This window comes from Paralichthys olivaceus, chromosome 4, assembly GCF_024713975.1.
Source record: "Paralichthys olivaceus isolate ysfri-2021 chromosome 4, ASM2471397v2, whole genome shotgun sequence".
In the NCBI taxonomy this organism is placed as follows: Eukaryota; Metazoa; Chordata; class Actinopteri; order Pleuronectiformes; family Paralichthyidae; genus Paralichthys; species Paralichthys olivaceus.
The window spans coordinates 16,901,974-16,929,063 of NC_091096.1; the positions used below are offsets into that span (position 1 = coordinate 16,901,974).

Here is a 27,090-nt window from a genome sequence, read left to right on the forward strand (position 1 = left end):
GGAGAAAAGCGTGGGAGAGTGGTGGAGAAAAATATGGCAGTAAGAGTCTTCCACACTGCAGCTTGACTTAAGAATAAAAAAACACAATTTCAGTCAACTAAACAAAGAAAAATAAGTAAAACATGATTACGTACAAAAATTGCTAAACCATAAGTCATGCTATCTTAGTGTTAAAACTGGACTAAACTGGTTTAAGCTTCCAAAAAATCTTTGCATATTTGCTTGTTTACTGTATTTTTGTCAGTTTGAGATGTGCACCGTAAAACAAACCATTTCTGCTCTTGGCAGACTTATATATATACATAAAACTAACACACAGGCTGACCTTTCAGAGGTGACTCTGATCCTCTCATCATTTGAAGAGTGGAATCTGTCATCTTTCTCCCTGAAGTACTCCTCTATACACTGCTCCTCAAAGTCATGGACCTTCTTCAGCTCGTCCTCTGTGATGAAAAGCTCTGTGGATGAAAGAGTTCCACAGTTATAAAGCTGCAGTGTCACATTTATCGAGTGGTATTATGATAACAAAAGTCCAACACAAAACATATGCTTCATATTTCAAGGTATAAAAACTCCTGCTATAGTGCTAAAAACAGAACATGATTTAAAAAAAAGGTAACAGAGATGTGAATCTATTACAACATCCTGAGTTTAAACAGGCGTGTTTTTCGTTTTTCTCTCACTCACTCAATCCATAGTCCCTCTCGTCGTCGTCGTGCTTGCGCCAGCGACAGCACAGGTGCTTGAGGACCATGGTTATGTGACTGAAGATGATGAGTGGTGGAGGGAGGACTGGCCGCTCGTGGAAGGTCATAATGAGCTGGTAGCGCTGGAACTTCCAGACCTGGTTGGAGATGGACTTCACCTCGAAGAATGTGTTACTATGGTGACGGACAATCACAGACAGATGTGTCAAAGCAACTGACGATTAACGTACTGGAGGAAAAACCATACATCACAACCTTTTTAGATATACATGTACACATTTGATTGGCTGGTGGAGTATCGCATGCTCCTGCACTGCAAAGCCAAGTTTAATGCAACACAGTAAATGTTTGTTGTAATGTGATTAAACCTTTATTTAAGGATTGTTTTTCTTCCATTGTGCACTTTTTGTTACACTGACGAATGTGAGAGAATTGATCAGGGTTCTTGCTTTGTGGATTATTCAGATGCACAATATCAGATCATTAGCATGGTAATGTCTCCGTGGAAGAAGCTCTATCCCATTCTGATAAAATCTGCAACCCGCCTCTAATGACTGTGCCTTAACAGCATCTCAAACTACTAGTTTCCTCTTTTATTTCTCTCTTACACACACTTAAAAAAGTAACATCCAAGTCTTTCTATTCTGTTATTTAATAATATCTTGCCATGCTATGTTTAAGCTCCCTTTACGTACTTGAACACAGCTATGAGAAGGTTGACCAGGAGTATGTTGGCGACCAACAGGTAGCACGCCATGATGGCCGGGACGATCCAGGCACCCGTCTTACAGGGAGGCAGGGCCACCACCCCCCCGTCCTCTGTTGTGATGTTCTGCCCACAGGGAGCTGCACACCGTCACCAAAGAAATACACATGTACAAGTTAATACAAGGGAAGTATGACTTCAGAAAGAAACTTGAATCCATCAAAATTATATGTTAGACGAAACATTTAGATGCACAACAAATTAGAAAGACATGCAGGCATGTTACATGAGGAGAGGACAGTTTAAAGTAAAGGAAAATAAAATCTATAGGGGAATAAAGTTTGAGAAAATGTCAAAGAAATATAAAACATTCAAAGATGAACTGTATGTTGAGTTATAACAATAACAAAGAGACAAGCAGCTCTGAAAGAACCAAACAAAGTGCATGACTGCATTTTTTTGCAAACAAACAAGAAGCATAATGTGTTTTTTATGCTTCTTCTGTCAAAGAGGGAAGAGTGGACACAATAATGGTAGGGGGCTCATGTTCAGAAATGTGAAATCTGAAAACAAAATACTCAAAAAAACACATTCATCATGTCTCATCACTATCTGTGTTTACAATATTTTTAAACATGCAGTCGATGTTTAAAATATATTGTCACATATGTGTGCGTTAGCTTCATTTAGCAATGGTTGATTGCTTTGAATCATTGGAAATGTATTTCGGATACATCACATGTTTTTCCATCTGTGATGGTTCAGTTGCTGTGACTTAACTGGGGAACATTCAGCATAAGGTCTTGGTTTGTTTGCCTTTGAGATTCATTCTAGTCATGCTCGTCATTGCTCGACAGTCAATTGTTTCACACAATGCAGCCCAAAGACAGAGAACTGAAGTAATTTTTTTTGGGAGTTTTACCTTCAAAAAATTTAGATTTAAAAACTCTGACAACTGAACCACGTGAAAAAACAGATTATAGATGATGAAGGGTGGCTGATAAACATCTTCTGCTGTGGGTGTTTGTATGTTTTTTCCTGTATAATGTGATACTCATGTTGAAATCTGAATGCTTACTTATGTTTAATGTTGACTACACTGGTAGAAGGATTTTGGCAATGTTGCATTTGCTCCGATGAGAAGCTGAGCGGGCGTTGAGGGGGGGTGACATGGTTTATTTGGTTTACATGGTGTTAACATGGCAGGATCACTTTTTCAAATTGAATTTGTTTGGAAGTCAAGAAGAAAAAAATGGGAGGAAGATACATCAAGGGAATATCAAATTTAAAAACTTTGATAGTTCCTCTTTTAGCTTGAACATAAATGCAAGAAACTAAAGAGGGTAAATACTGTACATTAGACACCATTTGAAAAGTGCTACTGCCATGCAACAGTGCCATTTGCCAGCCAAAATTAGTCAGGGTAGAGTTGCTTACAGGATATAGTCTTAGGTCAAGCTACTTGTTAACATGGAGAAGACATGTCGTCCCATAGAATCAAACTTTTCCACTTCAGATTCTCTTTAACTGTTTTCTTATTCTTTTACAGAGTATAAAGTAGCTGACCCAAGATACCAACACGTGACGGCAACTTTGACCTTCGAGCATGTGGCGCTGCATGCACACGTTTGTCTCAAGTGGGCCCTAGTGGTAGGAGTGGGCATGACACGGTGGTAATGTGAGGATGATGAAGGGGTGAGGTGGGGGAGGTGGATGCGGTTAAACTGAGGCCTATAGCTATAAATTTACTGGGATTTTGACTGCACTGGCCAATGTGGGATGGACCATTAATACGCCAGGTTCCGTGAGTTCGAAAGTAATTTTCGCCCAGCCAGAGTTTTTCATTCAGCCTGTGCTGTAACTTCCTACTATGCATATCTGAAACAAAGAATAAAAACATTATTTCAGATCTCTTCTCTTTGGGCCACTCCTCACATCCTGTACACACCATCAGATATATACTACCATACATAGAGACAACACAACAGCACACAAATACACTCGCACTCTCTGGACATTGTTTTCACAGACACTGCTCACAAGCTAGTTTGGATTTTAAGTCAAGAAGTCTATGTTATTAAATAATAGAGACAAAAAAGGTCATGACAAAATGACAGTAGACATTAATGTAATTTGTTTTGAAGGAAAGTATTTTTAATATGTAAGTATTTAAGTACAAGGAATCTAATACTTCAACCTGTGGAGGAATGACTGGAAACTACTCTAGTATCTCTGCATTGAGTTGTGTGTATTCAGTTATACTCAGGACCTACCCCCCCCAGAATTAGGGCCCAATCACACATAAGGGAAAGTGAAGCAAATTTCACTGGTCAAAGTTCAACAAATCTGAACTCTCTCCTGTCTCGCCAAGGGAAGCAAATGTTTTGAAGATTGAACAGAAGGCAAAAGTTCCCCACTGAAACACTTGCATAAGTGTGACCGGGCCCTCAAACAAAAATGAAGTTGATTCAGTTCTGACACTCTGGCCCCGAACTTACGGTCGATCTGGTCTGCGAACACCTCTCCGTAGATCATCCAGTAAGGCATGAAGAAGATGTTCCGAGCCAACATCCAGGACGGGTCCTCGTTCGGGTGGAGAATGGCCTGACGCGCCACCCCAAAACTCATCAGCACCACCAACATGATGATCACAAAATACATCATGTCGATCATCTGACAGGGAGAGGGTTGTCAGAGAGAGAGGGGAGGGGGTGAGTGGTTTGGGAAAAGAAAAAAGCAGCAGCAGTTGGTCAGAATGGTTATTGAGGGGAACAATGATAAAATAACAAAGCAGTAATGAGCCAAAAGAACAGAATAGGAACGTGCTGTTTCAGCTGGAGAAACAGCTATAAAAGTTTAAAGAGTCGGAATCATATTTTGATTATTATCCTTCTAATAATTATTATTATCCTTCTAATAATTATTATTATCCGCTGAGTCTTGGTTGGTCAATCAAACCTTAATTTGATTTGTTCTGGAATTAAACTGAAGTTAATATCTAAAATGCACTTAATTTAGGTTGATCCCAAATTGAACATGAAAGTCACAGAGGTGAGTGAGGAAGCCCAGCGTCCTCTGGGCTACTTTAGATATACTTTCATTGTCATGTTTGACACTGGGGTGGTGGGCTGCTGTTGCCGGTGCCCGGGGGGCGGGGGGTCGGGGGGGTGGGGTGATGCCTTGCTCAGGGGCACCTCAGTTGTGGTGAGCAGGAGCGGGGATTGAACTGCCAACCTTCTGGTTATTGGATGACCTGCTCTACCGCTGAGCCACGGCCGCCCCCCTTTATATTCCACAAGCTACTGTTACACCGTGTCATTTTTGATTAGAGTTGTCATTTATTCTTCTTCTGGAAAGCTGAAACACATTTAACACAGAGTCTTTTATTTATTTATTTCAGATGTTACTTTGACTAATATTACTTGTTTGAATTACAAGATGCAGACCAATTTGACAGAAAGAGGCTTTTATAATGCTGCAGTTTCTGCAAAGACATCCTTTGTGTAAGTATGCAGTTTGTGAATAATGTGGTACTTCAGCTGCATTTATTTGTTTTTCTCTATTCCTCTTCGAACTCCTTTGACTTGAAATCAGCTTGTAGCGCTGCAACATTATATATGTCAACACCTGAATACAGTCATTGAATACAAATTCAAATCAATCTCTCTCTTACAAACTAATTGGGAAAGATTTTAACAGCCCACTCAGTCAAACATCCGACTGATACAGATGTGGGCTTTTGATCCTTTCTCTGCTTCTGTCATCATGTGTGAATCACAGGCTCTGATCTTGTGATCAAACAATGAGGTTTAGGGGCATGGACGTTCGTTCGGATGGAGCCTGCACGCCATATACAAATTAAACCTGTGTGATCATAGAACTCAGTTAACTCATAATCATTATAACCCATGTTGAGTTTAAGCAGAAGGTAAAAACTAGAGCCCGACCGATTAATCAGTTGGCAGATATGTGTCTTTCACAGACACATCGGTATCAGCGTTCGTTTGCTGATATGTGCCGACATGAGAACTTTTTGTTACAGAATAAACAATGCAGAAAATAAGTACATTTATATTTAAATTTTTAATAATTCTTGTATATATTTGGTTGTTCTAGTTTTTTCTTTTTATTTATAGTTATTTAGAATAGAGTTTAAATGTTAAACTGTTACATTGGCGATATTTCAGTATTGGGAATTTTTGAATCCTTAATAGCGCTCTCGACAACGACCCCCCAAAAATACACATCACTCAAGATCCAGTTGAAGGAAAGAAGAATACATAGTAGGAACAAAAAACACAAGAGACTCATCCTCACTCATCTCACCATTTTGCCAATCATCATCACGTAGGGACCCAGGTACTTGTTGACTCCAAAGATGTCGAGCAGCCTGATGTACCAATAGATGATGTTGACGCAGTAGATGACTCGGCCGTAGCTCATGAGCGGCGGCTCCTGGAGACGCAGAACCATGCCGACCGAGAATATGAGGATAGCCATGAGGTCTGTGATGTTCCAGTACTCCTGGAGCCACACCTTCACCTTCTGTAACAACTTCCCTGGCTCTGACATCAGAATCTGGAAGAGATTTAGAGGCAAATGAGTCGATAAAGCAAAACAAGAAAAGCAGGAACAATGAAAGGGAAAAACTGAAGTGAGACCAGAAAGTGATTGAAATAGAACAGAAACAAAGAAATGCAATATGTCAGGGCCACCATAGGAGGGCAGTAAGAGTCCAGTCATGAGAGAATCTAGTCAGAAGTGTGAGGACGCATTGCTGTGCAGCTGAGAGTGATGTGACACAATGATTAATGCATTTCATACATTTACAGTACAAACAGTCACAATGTGAGATTGAACTACCCAAGCTCATATGATGACTCATTTCTATTTACTCCTTTTCTTTCTTTGTTTTTTCCATCTCTGTTTCCTAACTTTATTTCCACCATCTCTCCCCTCAATTCTCTTTCCATGTGACTTCCTCCTCTGCTTCCACCTCAGTCAATCACTGATTCCCTGTTTACTATGAGCTGTTTGACGACATGGACATAAAGCTTAGCCTTCGGCCTGCATCACAGATCTCAAAGAATTCAGCTGTAAGCGATATAATGCTGACAAGCCTAATGTCTTCAGTTCAGTGGATGGACGGATTGTGGGTTCAATAGGGTTTTTGTATTCACTACAGGATACAGCGTACCTCTCTCATCTTCTCGATGCCGTTAGTGAAGATGTAAGCGATGACGATCCACTCTTGAGGAGACGGCCACAGATCCATCTTCACCAGGACGATGTAGTTGAACAACATGAGGTAGCCCACATATGCCATCTACGTAAAAACACAACCGCAGAGGGAAATCAGCAGGGACACATTTAAGGTTACGCATTTTCTCCAACATGAGCAAACTGCACATCAAGTTCAAGCACATCGGCTCAAAAGGCTGAGAAAGGGTGAGGAAAAGGTTTTTGTGAGTAACTGCACAAATTAAACGCTTACTTAGAGAATGATTGACCCTCGTTACACCTTCCTCTAATGCCGTTTTTCAGATCTAATGCTAAAGATTTGATGTCAGGGCAGCCTATTACCGTGCCTCCACATTACTTGTCTCCCGTGGCTGTATCTATTTAAATCCAGGTCAGCTGTCCACTTTCATTTTCTTATATTTGTGCACTACGGATCATAATGATACAGATAAGATGAAAATGTGATCACAATGCAAGTCTAACCATGTAATGATTAGACCTCAGGGCTTTACACATGTATATAAAATCCATTTTTGCACTCAGTTCTCATTTACAGGTCTTAACTTGATCAATCAAATGTTTTCAATCAAATGTTGGATATTTTTGAATTTTTAATGGTTGTCAGCCATAAGAGTAAGTTAAGAAAAAGATGAAAAATGTATATAAACGGTAATTTGTTTGGCTTTTACATTTGTAATGATATTAAAATGATAAAGTCTTAAACATCTTTAAATTTCAGATTGAAGTAGTGGCATCAGTGTCTTTTTTCCAGTTATAAATCAAGCAATCACACTCCTATGTGCACAATTTGTTTGTGGGATAGGTTTGACTAATTTCTTTGTAAATGGGACCGTGCTCTAAAGAGGGTAATGGGCATGAATACAAATCTGGTTGTGATGTAAAGACCAAATGTTGGCCCTAAGAAAACCCAGCATCTGTTCCAGTGGTGCTCTAATGAAATTCACAGTAGATTTTTTTCAACCTGAAGGGCAAAAAGGAGAAGTGGGAGCGAAGAAGGGAGTGAACCTCAGAGGAGAAAGTGGGACGAAACAAAACACATTCAAAATATGTTCTCCGCATAAATAAACTGTGAAATCCCGATGAAAAAAAGGTATTTTTGCTGGGTAAGCATTTTGAAAGAGCCCGAGAAAAAAAACAAACAAGAAAATAAAAGATCCACTTCTACACACACAGTCAGATAGCCAAAAGACACAAGCTACACATAAACCTCAAAGACAGAGTCACAGAATGTGGATGAACTGTGCCGCAAGGGGACAAATATAATAAACAAAAAAACATTTTCCCACTCATGTAAACACTCTAAACGCTTAACTTAAAATCAAATAATATTTGTTTGGATAAAGATTTAATCCAGAGAAATGATGTAATGTTTCAGAGGTTTCCTCACTTAGACTTTTCTCAACACGCTGCCTCCATCACTCTCCCCACAAAACTCTCCCACCTGAGTAAAGCTGGCCAATGATACGGTGGAGCTGGAACGGGAGGTTAATGGATGATGGAAGCACCACGGAGGCAGCAGCTAACCACAGGGAAACCAGCAAATGATGCTGTTGTAGATACAATAGGGCCTGACAGTGCCAGCAGGAAGCTGAGCGTGTGTGTGGGTGGTGCTGCTGAAGCTGACACTGACCGTATGGAACCAGAACTTGACAATCGGCGCGTTGTAGAACTCATATATTTTGCGTCCCATGGGGATGAGGCGGTGGCGGTTCTGAACCTCCTCAACATCCTTCTTTCTGGATGTCTCCGTGGTAACCTTACCCAGCATTGCCTGGGCAAATGCAAACCAAACGCGGAGCGAGGGAGGGAAGAGTGAAAGGTGTGAGGGATAATGGGAAGGATAGTGTGGGTAGAGGGAAGTGTGACAGATTGGAGAGGTGGAGGAGGAGGAGTGTGTGGAGGGTGCAGAGAGAGGATGGAGATGAAGTGTGTGGAAGGGAGTCGGGGGGATGGAGAAAAGACAAAAGGAGAAAATAGGGAGAAAGAGTAGAGGCGTTGCATTATGGTCTACAACAAAGTTTTAATATCATTATCAAAGAAGCAAGCACAGGCAATGTCATCATTCCAAAATGTGAAATGTGTGTTTGAGGTGGAGTGTTGGGTGAAGGCTGGTAACCCAGTATGACGCAGACAAATGGACACTCATGGATTGTGTCTCAGACAACAAATAAGATGCAGAGGAGACACAAAAGACAATGACAGAAAGAAGACAGGAAAAGGAAAGGAAGAAGATAAGACATAGATATCTCATTTCAGTCTGTGACACAGTTCCTAATCCATGAGATAGGGTTCAGAGCCCATTGTTTTTATGGGTCATGGTCTTAATGTCAAAGCAACACCAGACCTCTGAGGGAGTTCATTCATGGAATTGTATTGTGCTGTTGACCTGGGCAAAGATAACCTTTTTTAAATCTGTCCAAATATTTGAGCTACACTCTGAGCTGTTGGTTTAAGTTCCCAGGCGGCTGAAAAGTGACAAAACCATAGCTAAGAAATCACTATCAGTATAATAAGGGATTTCTATTTTTTTCCGAATTTGTAAAAGTTTTGTCCAAGGTACACACAGACAGGGCCTTCAGGGTGAACGGATTCAGATGCCACACCATGCCATTTACTGCACTGAACATGCACATCGTCCAATCAGCAAGTGGACACAAGCTATCACGCACGTTGTTACATTCATCACAGTGTGGTTTATCTAAAGCACCTGAGGATATGACAATACAATCTCCCTCTGTGGTGTAGCAGTCTGTGTATGTGTATGAATCTCGATGTGATTCATAAGTATCTGAGGGTGCATTTGCATAGTCAGAAGCCAGGGCAACAGGAAGGGGCTCATTGCAAAAGCATCGTCTGGAAGCAAGATTCTTAGTTTCACACCACAGTGCCTTCAGGACTGTGTGTGTGTGAAATGTTTTGTGAGTCTTTGCGCTGGCTTGAAGCTGTGCTCAATGCAGATGGAGAGTATGTACAGTGGTGCTGAAAGGCGTTCAACTTCAGTTCAATCCCTGGGATGACATTAAATCCAGTTTGTGTGTTAAACTACTTGAAATTCCAGTCGTAATTTAAACCCATAAACTGGATCTCAGCATCATCTCCAAGATTGATTGGATTGAAATGGAACAAGTCCTAACCCTGCTGTACATCCACGTCTATGCAGATGGAACAACTCTTAAACTGTGAGCCGGGAGAAGGTGCTCAGACTCTGCATGATTTAAGCTCTGCAGCAGCAGGCGGACACGGTTACATAATGCAAAAGCCTGGGCCTCCCATGCTCAGCAGCCGACATGCTGAGTGGTGTGCTGCAGCAAGCCATCCCTGATGAGAGTGTGAGGGGCAGCAATCGACCAGCATACAGTACTGTACCTCAATCAGAACTGAGCTAGGAGAGAGAGAGGGCAGGAGAAAGAGAGCCAGAAAGAGAGAGAAGGGGGGGGCGGCTGCAGAACAAAAGATCGAAAGCGAGAGAAACAAAAGAAGCGAAGAGAGAGCTGAGCAGAGGACAAGAGGGGGGGAAAGGAAAGGCAGAAAGGCAGAGAAGGAGATAGATGGAAGGGAGAAACATACACGAGGGAACCCACAAGCGGCGACAGACTTGAGACGCTACAACTCCACGACCATGTCTTTGCTGAGACGACGAGAAACAGGAAGAGGCCGGTTTGGCTGGAAGTGTCCAGTTGGCCAGAATAAAGAAACAAATATGTTTGTGTGTAAAACTGTGTGTGCATATCATTGTCACACTGTGGACAGCAACAACAATGAATAAAACTGGTCCACAGGCGATAACTATGAAGAACACAGAATCTGGGCTATGTGGGCAGTGATGTGTTTTATAATCTGAAGAGTGTGTGTGCGTGTGTGTGTGTATGTGTTGTATCTAAAGTTTGAATATGTGTATAGATTCTGAGATGCGGGGCTGAGGTGGGTTCTCTCACCACGGAGTTGTACTGCGTCTCACAGTAAGATCTTACTGTGAACTCCATGTCTTCATCCTCCTTCTCCTTGACCGGTTTCTCAGGCTCCTCCTCCTCCTTCTCCTGCAGGTAGGCCTCCTGATCCTGGGGCATGTACGACATCTCGTCCTTGTTCTTGAACTCCAGACTCAGGATGGACGGAGGCAGTAGTAGCCCTAAGATCACCTGAATGACGGGGGGGAGGAGTGGTGGTGGAAAAGTTAGGAAGAAAATTAAAAAGTGACAAAAAAACAGATGTTTCAGGAGCAGCGCTGCAGAAACGCCACCTCATGTCGATATTTGCACACCTGAATGACAAAGCTTCATGTTTATGACAGCTCAGGCGGCGGATCCCATCAATTACAAAAGCATTAGTCTGAATAGACAGGGAGTAAGGCCACTGAGCTGCCACGATGGATGCAAGGGATACACAGCCACGGCAGATAAAAGAGGCAGACGTGCTGTAACACTTCAGATACATAATAGTCAAACTAGAAAAGCAAGAGGCTGTGACCAAAGTGAGAAGAGGACGGGGGGGAGAGAGGAAGACGAAGAGCAGTGTGTGTTTTCTTATCTCTGGAAGCAGCTGCCTTTAACTAATGTAATTGAACTGTTTTCATTGCATTGATGAATGGGAGTTTACTTAACATACATTTGTGATGAGCTGAGGTGAGGAAACGGTTCAATGGTATGAAGATATGAAAAGAGTGGTTTCAAGAGGGAGGGAGCAGTGAGAAAAACAATAACAACCACAGCTTCAGTTTTCTCGTCAAGAGGTCAAACGCACAGATATCAATAGTTCATAACTTATTGATGTGTGAAGAAATCGATGCACTCAGCGTTGAAATTCATTTATAGCGTGTTCTGATATGAGTTACCGAGGGTTGGAGCCGAGCGTCAGAAATGTGCACACAGACTGTTTTGACAGCATTTTGACAATGTTATTTGCTGTGCATCATCAACTCCTTAGGGCACTGAATCCTGTTTGTTCCACTTGTGGTTTCCTTTCTGGCTTTCTTCTCCAATGAGCTTGACTTAGAAGCAGCGCACCCCACCGCACGTCTCCCGCAGAGGCCGAGCCACACTTACAGCACTTACAGTCTGCCCCTGCTCCGAGGAAATAAACCAGCCGGACTCATCATCCTGTCTCCCTCTGTGTAAGAATGAGTGTGAACCCACTCGTCCTTGCAGTGACTCCCAGGGCGACTCTTCATTATAAATAACCCCAACCCCTCTGATCTGAGCAGCTGCCTCCTATCGCCCTACTCCCAGGCATCCAGAAAACCCATGTGAGCAAATATTCCCCAAAATCCAACCACCGCCCTTCACTCATACCTCCCCTCAAAAGGATGTTTAACCACACAAGCCTCAATTTCAAGTCTTTTTTTTACTAATTAAGGTCAGTTCTTCTGACTCTGGTTTAAAGAAGAGATAGAGCATTGTTAGCTTATACTAATGAAGTGGGGGAGAAAGTTCAGCCACGAGGGTCACCTCGCCCCGATGCTCGTGACGCTTGCAGATAGTGTTGAGTCCTGAGATAAAGCATTTAAACTGTCAGAGGTGACCTGTCTACTTTTCACAGGCCGGTGCACACTCCTCACATCCTGGGGAATTAGTCATTGTGGCCATAGCAGAGTTATAACCAGGCACACCAGTGTGCTCCCTCCTTTAGCTTGTTAAGTGCTCATTACTAGAACAGTGTTGGAATAAAAGCTCCTTTTTCACCATTATGTTCTGAGTTGTATGTATATAGTGGAGATTTATACAGATATACACTGAAGAGTACATGAGTAACTTGAATTAAATTCTAATCTTTCAGCTTTAGCCTAGTGGTGCATGACATTCAACAAGCACATGACTATTGTACCGTATGTCTTCTGCATTATTACCTCCACCAAGGGGGTTCTGTTTCCACTGCTGTTTGTCAGCAGGTTTACTCCAAAACGACTAACCAATTTCCATTATATTTCGTGGAGGGGTGGGGAATGCCCCAAGGAAGAACTTGTAACATTTTCAGATCCAGTGCAGCTCTGAATAGACAGGCAAGTCTTTTTTGTCTGACTTTCTTTAACATGGCAGAATACAGGATCAGCATTGTCAGATGTATGTGCTCTCAGAATGTACTTATAGTTTCTGAATAGACCTGAGGAATTGTGATCCAGATATGCACTTTTGATTTTACATAGAACTGTTGTAAAACTAGAAGGGTGCTTAGAGAGCACATACATCTGGCCTCTGCTTCTTATAAGATATATAATGCTAAAAACAAACATGGCATTTTCATTTTCTGCACAAAGGTTAATAGCAATCCTCACATCCACATTTCCACACATGCAAAATGAATGACCACCCTCTACTTTTTTAACAGAGGAGTTATTTGGGCCTCGTCTGCAGTAGTTTCTCAAGGAGGTCAAAAGGCTTCTCATTATTTTTCCTGCCCAGCTTCTCTGTGGTCGTCTAAGGGGACTCGAGCATTCCACTATGAGTTCCTCTCTAACGCTGTGAACTCCAGACAGATGTGATTTAATATAACTGTACTTCTCAAGCATCTGGTTGTGTCTCAAACTTGCGTTACCTTCAGACCGGAGTTCTTCCGCATACGCAGGCGTCCCATCCACATGTCGGTCAGCAGCATCTGACTGCAGGTGTGAGCGATGAAATCCCTGTGTTTGGCCGCTACCGCCAGCTGCAGACAGGTGGCGTTGCTCCAGTTCTTCAGCTCGTATGTCAACAGCTTCATGGCCATCTGCTCATCTTGTTTATAGGACTGGTCGAGGAGTTCCACCGCCAGCTGGGCAAACTCTCTAGGAAAATAAAAACAGTATGCAGGAGATAGTGTTCAGGCAGACATATGATCAGAAACAGTAATACACATTAGTCTGGTCAATCACCGACCATCTGGATGAACTCTGGAGAAAAGGTTTGCATGAAAACACTTAAACACAGAGTCAAATCTTTTCCTGTTCAAATTTATAATGTAGGTACAAAGTACACAAACAAGAAACGCTCTGAGCGGATTGATTACAGAACAATGGGGGGATATATAATATGTCTTTGAGAATGAAGCAGCACTATAAGAACAATGTAGGACTTCAATATGGCGAACACATCCATCCTCCATCCATAAAGTTTCAACCCGATATCCACCTTAAAGGACTCCCCTGTATACAGATACACATGAACACCCACTCAAAAATACACAACGCGATATTTCACAATACACTGGAAAGCAATCAGTCCAGTGTGTAACAGGGAACTTACTCTGCTGGGGATTGGAGGATTTGGTGTGCAAGTGTTTACAATGAAATAGACACACTGCATATGACACATTTCAGCAGTGTTGCGTGAATACATGAATGAGTTTCTGATGAATTGCCTCTCTAATGAACCCCCACATTTACAGCACAAGGTTACTCTTTCAACAGCATTTGTTTATCTGGTTTGTTTGTGCAAAGTCCCAACAGAAGGCACTACTGTATTTATTTTACCACGCATTAGAAATAACACCAGTTCAAACAATTATCCTTTGAGTTTATACAAATACACACATGCGGACACAAATTAGTGTGATTGCAGCGTGTGGGGGAGGTGGGTGCTGGTGGAAGGGGTTATTAACTGTTATTTTCGTAGTCAGCATTTCGAAGTGATTATCTAATCAGATGCAGATTGTTAACTAATGATGATGTATGTTCTCTGTTTGTATGTCACCTTCATCCGTAGGAGTCAGTAGTCATTTAAAACAGGTAAGCTTCAACAGGAGAAAAAGCACATTAGTTTGTTTGTGTGTTGCATCAGCACACATGCTGGAGTTTGGCACTACATGTTCCCATCTGGACTCTCAACTCAGTCAAGGGTTTTGTTTTGTTAACATGAGAAGTGCAAAACATTTTTTGCACACATTAGACTGTTAATCTAGGAATCTGATACAATATAAGACAATATAAAGATTGATGACATGACAGATCACTGGAAGTGAAGCCAAACCATTTTGATGCCTGCAGCATAGGTCACAAATCCCACCTCCTCCATGCTAGTGGATGGGATATGGACCGAGTTACAAAGTCAAAGTACGTGTCAAATACAATTTTCTCAAAGATAGCGTCTGTCATTTTAGGTAGTTCTCATCACAGTGACTTATGTTCAAGTGTTCATGTATCCAGTAAGTTTGATTTTAATTAGCAAGTTGTTGCTATAAAACAGGGTAAAACGTCATGATTGACAGCTGATGCTGACTTGTGATTGGTCGAGTACTTGTAATGGTGGGACCTTGATATCAAGGCTCCACACAACACTCACATTGCATTATTGACTTTAGCTCCAAATGACGCCAAAAGCGATTGCGGAACCCGTATCCATGATATGTCTACCATCCATATACACAGTCTATGCTGGAAACTACGAATTATCATGTTTTCGTTAGCCTAGAATCTACACCTGGAGTAAGTGCTCTTGTAGTAACCCAGAACTGAGAAACGAAAACAGTGGCTCTAACAAACACCATTTACATTTTTATGGAATCTGAAGACCACTGTAGCTTCTCCTTCATGCTTAGAGAAGAAGGGATGAGTGGAGGGAGTATTCAGCGGTTTGTCACCGTCAGACCCACTAAATCTACACTTGACCTTTAGTAGTTTAATGCAGACACAAAACCATGTCTCACCCAGGACAATGACACTATACAGGAATATCTGTGTGCATCATTAGTGTCACCCACCTAGAGTTGTGGTTTAGTTCCTGGGAGATGTCATCCACCATATCGTTCTCCGAGGCTTCGTGCGCCATAGCCTTACAAAGCTTACAGGCTACCAAAGCCTTAGCCATGGCCTCTTCGCCATGCTGCCAAAAGAACAGCGCCATCTTCTGACGTTTCATGAGGACGGCCCACACCATCAGTTCATGGAAGGGAAAAGGGAAGTGGTTGATTTCCGGGTCGTCCAAATCGATGTCGACCTCTTCCTCTCGTTTGCGCGTGGTCTTCTGGCGGCCTCTGCGGATTGGCATGTCGTCCTGGTGGTGGTCCCGAAAACAAGTGAGCGGGGCGGAAACACAGAGGCATCGATGAAGAGGTTATAGTCACTACCATAAAGTCAGTAGAACAGGACGACACAAAAGTGTTTAGGTTTAGACTTTCCCTTTACTCATGACTAACAACCACTTGAGGTGAAACATTGAGCGTCTCCAGGTTTTCTCATTGTCTCTGGAGAGACAGACACTGCCAGTTAGAGAAGGCACGTCAGCCTTATTGATCTCCAATAATTTTACATTAAAACAGCTGAGGACTAACAATCGTTGGATAATTACATACATGTAAGTTATGACATTCAGCGCTACTAAAATTGCTGCTTGATTTATGCAACATAATGTGGATGAAGAAACATATGATAATACTTCTGCAGTAAATTATTCAGAGAGCGACGTTATCATCCATTAATAAGTAGGCAAATTTATGAGCTCATGGATATTTAGAAATGATTGCAATACAATATGGAGTCCAGGGTTAAAAGCAATACATTTAAAACTCTTGACTGGCTATATTAGTGAATGCTAAACTAGTTTACGGAAATTTAGCAAAGCATCAAGGAAAGTAAATAGATTTTAACAGGCACAAATAAGGAGGAAACACACACTGACAGGGAGACAGGTTTCAAACAGGCAGACACACAGGAACGGACAGCCAAATATATTTGATATAAATACCTCTGGAGACACATGCTGTGATAAAAGGTTTACGATGTAGAGCTTCATGGTACATACACCATGGATACATCCGAGTACACAAACAATGTATTATGTAATCCTGTTAGGTTAGTCATTACCTATTCAGTTAAATGTAACTGGGCTGCTCTAACATGTGTCATAAGAGGTGTGTTGTTTAAACTGTCTGGGCTCATTAGTCCTTTTTCTTTTACAAAATCAGTGAAAATCCAAATTGAAAAAAAAATATAACTTTGTACCAGGAAGTGTGAAGAGTCTGATAATTTAATTTGACAACAACTGGCTCAAACGTGCATACAGACTGCCACCACGATGAATTAAATATGCCTCAAGGTCTTTCCTTCAAAGACGTCGAGGCGCACAGCGCACACTGAAAAGATTCTGCAGAGTGACAGAACAACACTTAACACAGACTGCGAGTGAGAGGACTGGTGTGTTGGAGACGAGGGAGAGGAACAGTGAAGGAATGACTGAGGAACAACCTTGATGAGATCAACACTCACCTCCATCCCCAGCAGTTTCAGGGCTTTGGGCTAGAAAAGCAACAAAAACATAAACAAACAGAACAAGAAACCGTGTCGAATGTATTTTATAGAGCAGTTTACTCTCTAACTACAACACAACAAGGACTGACAGACAGACAGATGCACTCACATTTGATGAATTAATAAACTTTAATATCGATAGTCACTACGTATAATATATATAAAGCAACAACCATGTGTTTCTGCATTTTGTACAGTGCTGAGTATCTGTATTAAAGCAGGGCATGTATGAATTATGTATTCATGAGCCATCATCTGTGTTGGTAAAAATAGCCCAGGTCTCCTTTGGGGATTTTGATATCTGCATCTATTTCCAGGATTTGTTCTAAGTTAACATGTGTTAGTGTGTGTGTGTGACTATGTGACTGCATGTTCATTTCATCTAGAGTTAAATTTGAACTGATTCTCTCTCTCTCTCTTTGCCGCTCTCTCATTTTGCCTCTATGTTCAGTCTCTGTCCCATTTCTCTGCTTTTGCTTTATCTTTGTCTTTCCAGCTTCTTTGTTGCTGCCATGGCAGACGTACAATTAGATAAACAGGCACGTGAAGACTCACGCTGACAAACACTTATACACACACTCAAACATAAAATCACAAAGATGCACCATCAAGGAGAAATATGGTTTAACATACACAGCTGTGTATGTCTATTTTCAACACACCTGTGGAAAAGTATTGAGGCAGAATGAGTACGGCACAACAGAGCATGAACATATAACATATATGTTATTGTATATATGTGCTGTAGAACTACCACCACAATTTGCACAGTTTCAAAGATTAGTTTCTCCCCTCGTCTGCTTATCAGTAAGTTTCTGCAGTAGTTGAAATGACTTATGTATGATACAATGATGGTGCATGATGAAGAGCCACTGCTATAGATGGATGATTCGTTGCAACAAGCTAATTAAAAGCTTGTGCTGCCGCTCCATTTAATGTTGAGATGAAGAAAAACAGGAGGTGGACTCTTATGTTTGACCTCTGCTGATGAGCAGCACCATCACTCCAGCTCCGCAACTCAAACAACACAATAAACACCTTTACATCATGTTGAGTTTGTCTAAATGTTTTATTTCAGTGCTTCAGTTTTTGATGTGGGCATATGTGAGCTATGTAGACTTAAAACACCACCTTGAAGACAAACACCTACAGCTCAAACCTATTGTTCAAGGCAATAGATAAGAGATGATCCATTGGCTCACCAATAGAGTTGCTGTTTGTTATTTTACATATTGATGTGAGGCACGAACAAACATTTCTTTAAACATAAGTTTTTTACTTTGTTGGGCTTCCTTCCTACACAAAGAATTGTGTCCTACGATCTCAGACAAGCGTCTTCCTCATTTGTTTGAAAGCTTTATCTGAGTAAAGGAAAGTTTTTAATGGTGTGTCGCAAAGATTTCCGTCATCCTTGCTCCTCCTTGCTTCATATCTCACCCAGTAAATGTGTACGTACACACTAATTACCTACTTACATCAGCAAGATGGAGTTAACCAGCGAGTGCACAATAACTAATTAACATTTTATTATTAAAATATAATTTGCTCATATTATCTATCTTGCCCTTCCAGGGCAAATTTGATCATGAGGCTCATTTCACTGATACTGTTGGTTTGATTAATGACATTATAAATTCTCAGACTTTGAAAGGCATTAAATGGTGGGGGACACTAATGAGGGTGAGAATCAGTCACTTACCCGTTTGGGTCCAAACAGGTTGTGGTACAGAGTTCTGAATCTCTTCCTGGTGTAGTTACACCGGTAAGCTCCGCCCATGAGGTATTCAATGACCAGGCCAATGTCGATGAGGCTAATGCGGTAGTCCGGGGGCAGGTTTCCCTAGAAAACCACACAGTGTTAACATGCAACAACCCGCACCAATGGATTAATAAAGGAAGATAAAGAAGAGGGAAATACAAGCGTACAACACAAATCATACAGTCACACTTAAACTACAAAATCCATATCAAACTCTTTTTTTGGCTATAAGAGAAAACGTGATTATCGGATTCACCTTGAAGTAGATCCAACTGAACCCTGGATATTCTCGCTTGGAAAAAACACACAATGTCAGTGAGTAAACCGCACGATAAGCAAGAGCAGGGGAAATGAGATACATAGACAAAGATCTCTCTTCCAGCCTCTTTAATGAACTGTTTCCTCCACCAGACTGTGGATCAGTTTGGGTTTTTTAGATTTCAAATTCTCAGAAACATTGTAGTTCATGGTTTGAATGCAGAAAATTTGATTCATTCCTCGTTTTCATAACTCAAAATATTGGAAAAAAACAGTCACAATTTTAGGTATGGTGTTCCTCCTGGTGGCTTTCTAGAAAGTGAAACCTTAAAGCCCCAAGTTCAACCTCTTCTCTTAAATTCAACTGAGAAGCAGAAAATCAAGAGAGTTTAAAAACTCAGAAGCAGTACGATTTATAGAGAGAATATATTGTGTGAGGAGAATAACAAAGCATGTAAAAAAAAATGGAATGATTTGTCATAATTTGCATTTAGGGAAATAATGAGGTCTTCTCATTGAGGTTTAACGCAGTCTAGAAGAGAGGGAAAAGAGAAAGTGGAAGAGGTAGTGACTTATTAGCCTGGAAGAGAGGAGCAATAGCATGGAAAGAAAGACAGACAGCTATTAGCGCTGGAGGGGAGGATCATTATTGAAATGGAAGTCCTTTCACGTGAAGACTATAACCACGTCAACACTCGCTGCTCCTCCTCATGCCCTCCAAATCAACCCCAAGATCCCGCAATCATTATCCTGACCCCCACTGTTTCCTTTGAAACACACCAATTACCTTACATATCTTTTACACTGATACCCAGACACCCTGATACCGGCTCCACCCTTCTGCAATCAGACGTAAGAGACAAGGAACCCTAGGCCTCACTTGCTCATCCTCGGGCCTGACTTCATATCCAAAGATCAAAATTCATCGGCAGCAAAGACGAGGGACGCGCTGCTTGACAAACCCCTGTGGGCCGGCTGATGCACTTTGACAAGAGCCACAGACGCTGCTTGTCTATATACTGATATATACAGTATATAGTTCAAATGCAGCAGTCAGTGGTCAGCCGAGCCCTCTTTTAAATTCCCAGCGGTGGTGAAGCTCATACTAACAACTGTTTGTTTACACCTTGTATTGATACACTCCGAGAGCTTAGCCCTCTGCAGTTTTTAATTCTCCTGTGTATTTGGTAAAGGCTGAGTCTTGGCTGACTTACTAATGGGGAAGCTGCTCTGCTGAAAATTCAAAATGTATTTTTCTTGCCTCTATTCAGCATAGCCAAGAAATAAACAGCTGAGGCTACTGTTGGGTTCTACACTGGCAGTCAAGGCTTCTGCCAGTTGTTTTCTTCCAGAAGGGGGCCATGGGATCGTCATGACTAAAAAGACCCAATCAGCAAGTGTATGTGTCTATGTCATGGTTTCCTTATATATCAGTTTCTGCCAGTCCAAACTAAAACGGAGCCATTATCATTTCCAAACTTCAAAATCTCTGGAGTAGCGTGGACACCAGGCAAAGTTAATGCGTTTTCAAATGAAAAGTTAGTCGTATGGATGTAGCTTTAATCTAATCCTCTTTAATGTAATCCTCTATACCTCCCATTAGATATCAGTAAATAAAGTTGTCTCAAAACAAAAACAGCCAGTGTCTGTGGCCCTCACAGGACTGTAATAGATACGACCTGTCAGCGTACCCGTCTGTGTGCCGGCAGGCAGATCGGTCAGTCCTAAACTGGAGAGACATACACTGCTGGCATACACCAGCTTCTAGCAGATCTCAATTGGTGCACATTCATGTAGCTTTCCAGGAACACCAAGCCTAGCTTTAAGGTGCCATTTTTACAGAAAGCAAATGAAAAACACGTCGCTATGGTAAAGACAATATTTAATAAATATGTAACATACATGGTCTGTATTTTTCAATCCAGTCGATGACCTACAGTACACCCATTTATTCTGGCTCACTCCTGTTCTTTCACTGTCCCTGTTATATTTGGATTTCCTCCCAACCCCCGTTGTTATGTGAGACTCCAGGCCCAAGGTGTATTGCTATCAACCTTTGACCACAAAACTGCATTGTTCACTTTCGCCGCAGGAAAACCAATTTCTGTGTTGGCAGCTGCGCTCAGCCAGCTAACCACAAGCCCTGTTTTCAGACTCAACGTTCACACAGTCTAATGAATTGGCCAGATTAAACCTGAGAGCAGCCCTCACAGCTGTTATTAACACAAACACCTGCATCAGAATCAAAAGAAGAGCTGCCACTCGCTGTCAGTGCATCTTGTCTGCAGAGAACTATAAACCCAGGAAACAGCGATGACATGGTGACTCAACCCGAGGGATAGTAGTTATGTCTAATTAGCATCACACTGTCATACACAACAATGACACACAAACATTAAGCTACACTATGGCACTGACACAAAGCTCTGGCAAAAGAAGATGGTAATTTTATGCCATGCACTACAGAGTGTGATTGCATGTTTGGGAGTCTCTGGAGTGAGATGTTGTGTGTTAGTAAAACTGCATGTTCTCTGCAGCAACTACAGATCAGAGTTGTGTTTAAAGACAGTGTGGAGGTAAATGAGGTTGATTACAACATAAAGAGCGTCTTCAGCGACTCAGAGGGTGGGGGGTGGGGATTACATTATTACTGTGATCAGCAGCAACTAAATTAATGAACACCTCTTAGTTCTAACAGAACTGACCTCTCCATCAACCCTCAACAGTGGGATCGCTCCTAATTGGTGTGCAGACATGTGGTGAATGTAAATCACCTGTAATCATCATGGCGCTATACGAAGTCTGCATGAAAATAAATAATGAAGACTGCACATTGTCGAAATCTTGGCTTAAGTGCAGCCAAATCATACCAACCTTTTTTCTCTAAACATGAAATTAACACTGTCATAATACAAAAAGACTGGTTTGATGTAAGCAATATCACGATTCAAAGAATTAACTTCATAAATTAATATTTAAAAACTTGTGTGTCTCAGGAGCGTTGTGTGTAAGCTTTGCTTCTCGAGAGTGGGGGTCTTGCCTTTTTTCTCTGTGTAACACGCACAGCTCACAGCAAAGTATTCAATGAACCTGATTTTTCACCACAGTTTCACTGTCTATCTGTCAAACATAAATATTTTTGCAACACTTTCTGTACCCGTTTCAAAGTAAAAGCACTTTAGTGTTCCTGTTGTTTTAATTGTGAAAGATTTTAATTGTGAAATATTAGAATACTAAATAGGAGCAGAGGACACATGCTTCATACGTTTCTTTTGTCTTTAGAATTGTTTGTGCAATTTGGCCTTTTTTGACCAGACAGAATTTATGCATGAAAGGGACAAAGAGAACAATGAAGACACGCAGCCAAGGGGCCGCGTCAGAACCGAACCTGCGGCCGCTGAAGAGGACTCAGTAGATAAATAATAATGTTAATAATAATAAAAGTAGGATTAGATTGTTAGTATGCAAAGTTCATTTTGATCAGCCCCACGAGTTTTCTTTAATTCAAGTTCTGTGGATGAAAGAATGTTTTATACATGTCATGTTTGTTTACCATGGTGGTGTGTGCCTTAAAGAAAACAAGTAAAGAGTCATGAGAGGGATGAGAGTCGTGCATAGCTCTACACAGCCACTGCAGCCCGCAACTCCAGCTGAAAGAGAAAAGCTGGCCTCTATTTGCAGTTAACAGCAACTAGGGCTACCAAACTTACACACCAATCGATGCAAACAGACGCACACCGCAAAGAAGCAACTGAAACACAATATAGTCAAACATGTGTTCTTTAATACACAGATTCAAGCCAACATTCCCAAACAGATAAAGGCACGGCAGTGATGCTCTTACCTTTTTGACATCTCGTACAAGGTGGTACAGCGTGTTGGATGGTCCATGTCTCTGGAGACACAACATATGAGGATACCATTATTGAAACAGACAGCATCTACAGCTCATTAAGACAGAACTGACCATACCTCACTTCACTATAAGCTCCATGATTTTCTTACAAAGTGCCTTTTCAACAACCCTTTCACTTGAAAACTCAAAATCACTATTATTTTCTGAAAGTGGTGTTTCACTGGTGTGTTGCAAGAGACGATACAACTTGTCATTCATGTGCACTTATTATTACCGTGTTGTAGAGCTCCTCCAATCTGGAGAGTGTGAGGAAACGGTGCATACTGACTCCGTTTTCAATCAGGAGCTTTACAAAGTCCACTCTGTCCAGAACTAAGGCATCCAGCATCGCCTGCTCCAGGGAACCGACCTACGGCACATGGAACAGAGGTTATAGATAATGAGGATAAAAAACAGAAAACAGGACTTCAAGGAAATAAAGCTTGAGCCCCATAATTTACTTTAATACAGGATTCCTACAACAGGCAACTTCAGTACTCACTCTGATAATGCAGTGAACTCCAGAGCAGCGTTACTGCTTTATCGTTATCAGTTTCACACAACATGCAAGTGGAGGTGCAAAAATATTAATTCTAATAGAACAGTAGATTCAAAAAGTAAAGTGAGCTGAAATAAAATGGTTCAAAATATGAAGTCCTACTACTGCAAATAAATGCATACATTTCAATTATGGTCATAGATAACCACAGTAGTCCTTAATTACTGTTTGTAACCATTTTTCAGTTGTTCTTTCCACTCATGACTGATTCTGAATAGCACTCTGAATCCAAATTACCTTCAATGCTGAAAGTATAATTTCACTCAGTTCTGTTTAGGTTATCATATTTCTCTTACAAAATATTCAATAATTACTAGTTTTTTGGTGTAAATGTGAATCACTGTGAGAAATTTCTTGTACGCTATGTTAGTTATTAAAAACAGTAATTTAACACCAAAACAATCTTATGTGAAAAAAAGACCCAATTAAGCAGAGCTGTATAAAGAACTGTTAATATCAGTGGATGTAATGCAACAAGAACAAGCAGTGGAAGCAGTATTTCTTCTGCAGTATGTACTATTCATTCTTGACAAGGATTATGGATCTTACGGGCCACTGCTGTCCATAGATGAAGATCTGACTGCGGGCGATGTCCACTCTGTTCCACGCCAGAGCTAAACTTAGCTGGTCAGGAGCAGAGGCGTTGGCACCTGAGAGAGGAGGAAGCAAGTTGAAGGACAATGTCATATTTCTTTTTAAACACAAATACAAAGTTAAAGATCCTAACTTTAAAACAACCTGTTAGTGTGATTTTTATTCATCACCTCCACCAGGATGGTCATGTTTTCACCACTGTCCTTTTGTTTGTTTCTCAGCAGGAGAGTTTAAAAAAAAAAAAGATTTTGTGATGTTTTTGACATTTTCACAGAGAGTAATAAAAAAGATCGGTCATGTTTAGGGGACTGATAATTATGAACATTTTCAATTTGGTGCAGGTCCAAATAAAAATCTGGATCTGGTGATTTTAAATGTCATTTCATAAGAAGACCTTTGGGGCTTGGTGGAGGCGTGTAATATTCTAGTTCTCCGTTGTTCAATCTTCTATGTTGCTTGAATATTGACATTGATTTGTCATCACTGCTTCTTCATTTCTCATTATATTCTTATTCATGTTAGCTGAATGCTAATTGTTTTCTTGCTTAATAGTTGGTATAGTATGATACAGTGAAGGTTTATCTCAATCTTGGGAGAACTGGAGTTATATCTCTGACAGAATAAACATACAGAACAATGGTTAAAATGCATTGATTTGTAGCTTTTTGAGTTGAGGGCTTCTTATGTGGGCTGCAGAGGCTTCATCGAACTTGAGGCTTTGTGCAACAACTACAGACAGATAAAGTCTCTGTTGCCACCTTTGGCTGAAGCCTAATGTGAGCCTGCAGAGAAGAAGATGTATTTAAATTGGACAATGACTGCCTGCTCTTTGATGTAACACTTAATTTAATGCTCCATAAAATGTGGACTATAACAACTCTGCTCATTTGATTTTCTGTGTCAGCAAACATCATTTACTGCACTGTGGTCCTCGACACGAGGGGAAAAAAATAAAGCTACATTAGCTCAGAAAACAAAAGATCAAGTGGCATTGTAGACAGATCCAATTAGCTCAGTGGAACTCTGAATGAAGCGTGGGCAAGAGAAAAGGCATTCACAGCCACGCTGACAATAACGATGGAAAAAGTAAATGGCGACTTGTCTCTGTGAGAGCTTTGCTGCGTGTCACTTCTGTGAACAGACCGGACAACGTAAATCTTGTGTCATCTTATAAGTGACAGTGAAACCATTTTTGTTGGAATGGAAAAAAAAATAGACTGCTGTTGTTCTCCTCCACCAACCAGTGCAGTTTCAGTGGTCAAACCTTTTCAGACTCATATGAGGTCAGTGGTCAACCTGAGCTTTATCTTCAACCACTAAAATGTAATTAGTTCCTCTTTGAATCCAAAATAGTGTTCGTACCAAATTTGAAGAAGTCCCTGAGATTTTCACAAAACCAAAAACATCTTTGTTAATTGACCTTGACCTTCGATCAGTTCAGTCATGAGTCTCAAGTGAATGTTTGTTCTTTTTTTAATCTAACTGCATAATCTAGTGTGAGCTTCAGTGTAATACATCACTGCATTTTATCTTCTGTAGTCGGCCTGTGAGAGACTGACCAGTGAGATCTAACAGAGAACCACAGTCTGCTGTTCCCATGAATAATTTACCTGTACACTGGGAGTTTAACAACGTGAGAACAATAAGGAAATAATCGAACTTGGCCTTTAGCAAAATCCAGTGAAGTATGAAGGATTGTGAGAATCTCTTGTGTGCAGAAGAGACAGTGTAGCTTTTAATAAGCACAGCAGTATCATTGCTTTACACAGTGCTCTCTAGGACTTAAAAGTGTGAATAGCATTACTGGAGATTAATGCTGTAAATTTAGACAGAGCCCGTCTAATAACATGCACAGCCCCCTAATAAGAGCTTTAGTGGAGATACAGTATGTTTATATTAAAAGGTGGGCCGGCCTTGCTCTTTTAAAAGCCTGCGGCGTCACTCTGGGAGGTTGAACTGCAGTCAGTTGACTTTATGGACCCGATCTGAAGGATATTGACTACTTCTGACAGCAGATCATCAATTACTCCAAACACCCCTCTGTAACAACATGTGGGTTTGGCCGCAGTTTCCCTTCAGCTCCGTCTGTTCCCACTTTCTCTCACACAGGCTCACACATTCACTCCCTTTATCCTCTCTTTTTCTCCCTGCTTTTTGCTCTGTTCACTGCAGATTCTTGACTGTGCCGTGCTTTGTCGAGCTTCAGGCAGTATCTTAGTTCCTTCGACGAAGGAGTTTAATCCAAACATTTTAAAAAGCTCTCAGGCAGGATGTGACTGATTTCATTTAACACTAAAAGCCTTTATGCGTCTCATTCACTCAGCCACAGGATGAGACTTGCATGAAAAATGACCCTTGTGTTTTTTTCCATAAAATATTTTTGTCCCTTTCCTAAGTCCTCCTCTGTCATCCTTTCTCTTCTTCAGTCTCTTCCTTCTATTCCTTCCATTTTTTCCTCCTGTTCCTTTGAATTAAATTGCTTCCCTCATTAATACATCCTTTATTTATTTAAATGTGAAAATAAATGAATGGAAAAGGTAGCAGAAATCAACACATGAATTCAGCAGAACACATAATAGATAAAGACCAGGGAGTGACGTAAGTGCCGAAGTGTGTGTGTCTTTTACACACTGCTTCACATAAATTATGTAAAACACACTTTCACTCTCTCTCTCTCTCTAAACTCAAGTTTAATGTCCTCAGTCTCTGCAGAGGCAAATCTTTCTCTGAGGAACAATTACAAAATTGTCAATCATATGCTCTGAATTGCTAAGTAGTCCCACAGGACTCACTCTTTTCTTCATACGCGTGCACAAGAGTGTGTTCATATGAGTGTCTGTGTGAGAGTATACGCATGCAAACTCCAGGGAGCCAAGTCAAAGTCATATTCCTTGAAGACGCAAAAGCAACTGTGATCAATACAAGCTACTGAACAACCAATCGAAAAAATTGATCCTTGAGTGTGCGTGTGTGTGGGATGGTGAATGTATGGGAAACAGTGAAGTGGGGAATAGGGTAGAGGAACAATAGAGATTTTGTTTAATTGCTTTGTCTACACTCGACATATTTTCAATTTTGTTACTCCAATTCAGTACTGGTGCTGATGACTGCAGAGCAATGTGTTACAGCATATGGAT

At 41.1% G+C, this 27,090-nt stretch overlaps 1 protein-coding gene across 10 annotated transcripts in view; it reads right to left on the reverse strand.

Moving 5' to 3' along the window:
* Positions 1-27,090, reverse strand: part of trpm3 (transient receptor potential cation channel, subfamily M, member 3) — a 137,838-nt gene that overhangs the window by 6,620 nt on the left and 104,128 nt on the right. For 3 of the 10 annotated variants that reach the window (XM_069523943.1, XM_069523944.1, XM_069523946.1), the window contains 17 exons: positions 23,909-24,009; positions 23,036-23,170; positions 22,750-22,800; positions 18,904-18,939; positions 18,588-18,728; positions 16,847-16,876; positions 15,343-15,635; positions 13,204-13,432; positions 10,611-10,814; positions 8,306-8,446; positions 6,611-6,739; positions 5,740-5,991; positions 3,912-4,086; positions 3,163-3,291; positions 1,403-1,553; positions 688-881; positions 326-458 (listed from right to left, as the gene is read on the reverse strand). In XM_069523943.1, the coding sequence (XP_069380044.1) occupies positions 326-458; positions 688-881; positions 1,403-1,553; positions 3,163-3,291; positions 3,912-4,086; positions 5,740-5,991; positions 6,611-6,739; positions 8,306-8,446; positions 10,611-10,814; positions 13,204-13,432; positions 15,343-15,635; positions 16,847-16,876; positions 18,588-18,728; positions 18,904-18,939; positions 22,750-22,800; positions 23,036-23,170; positions 23,909-24,009 (2,524 nt within the window). The remainder of the gene's footprint in view (positions 1-325; positions 459-687; positions 882-1,402; positions 1,554-3,162; positions 3,292-3,911; positions 4,087-5,739; positions 5,992-6,610; positions 6,740-8,305; positions 8,447-10,610; positions 10,815-13,203; positions 13,433-15,342; positions 15,636-16,846; positions 16,877-18,587; positions 18,729-18,903; positions 18,940-22,749; positions 22,801-23,035; positions 23,171-23,908; positions 24,010-27,090) is intronic. The other 7 variants (XM_069523945.1, XM_069523947.1, XM_069523948.1 and 4 more) reach the window with 7 other exon arrangements.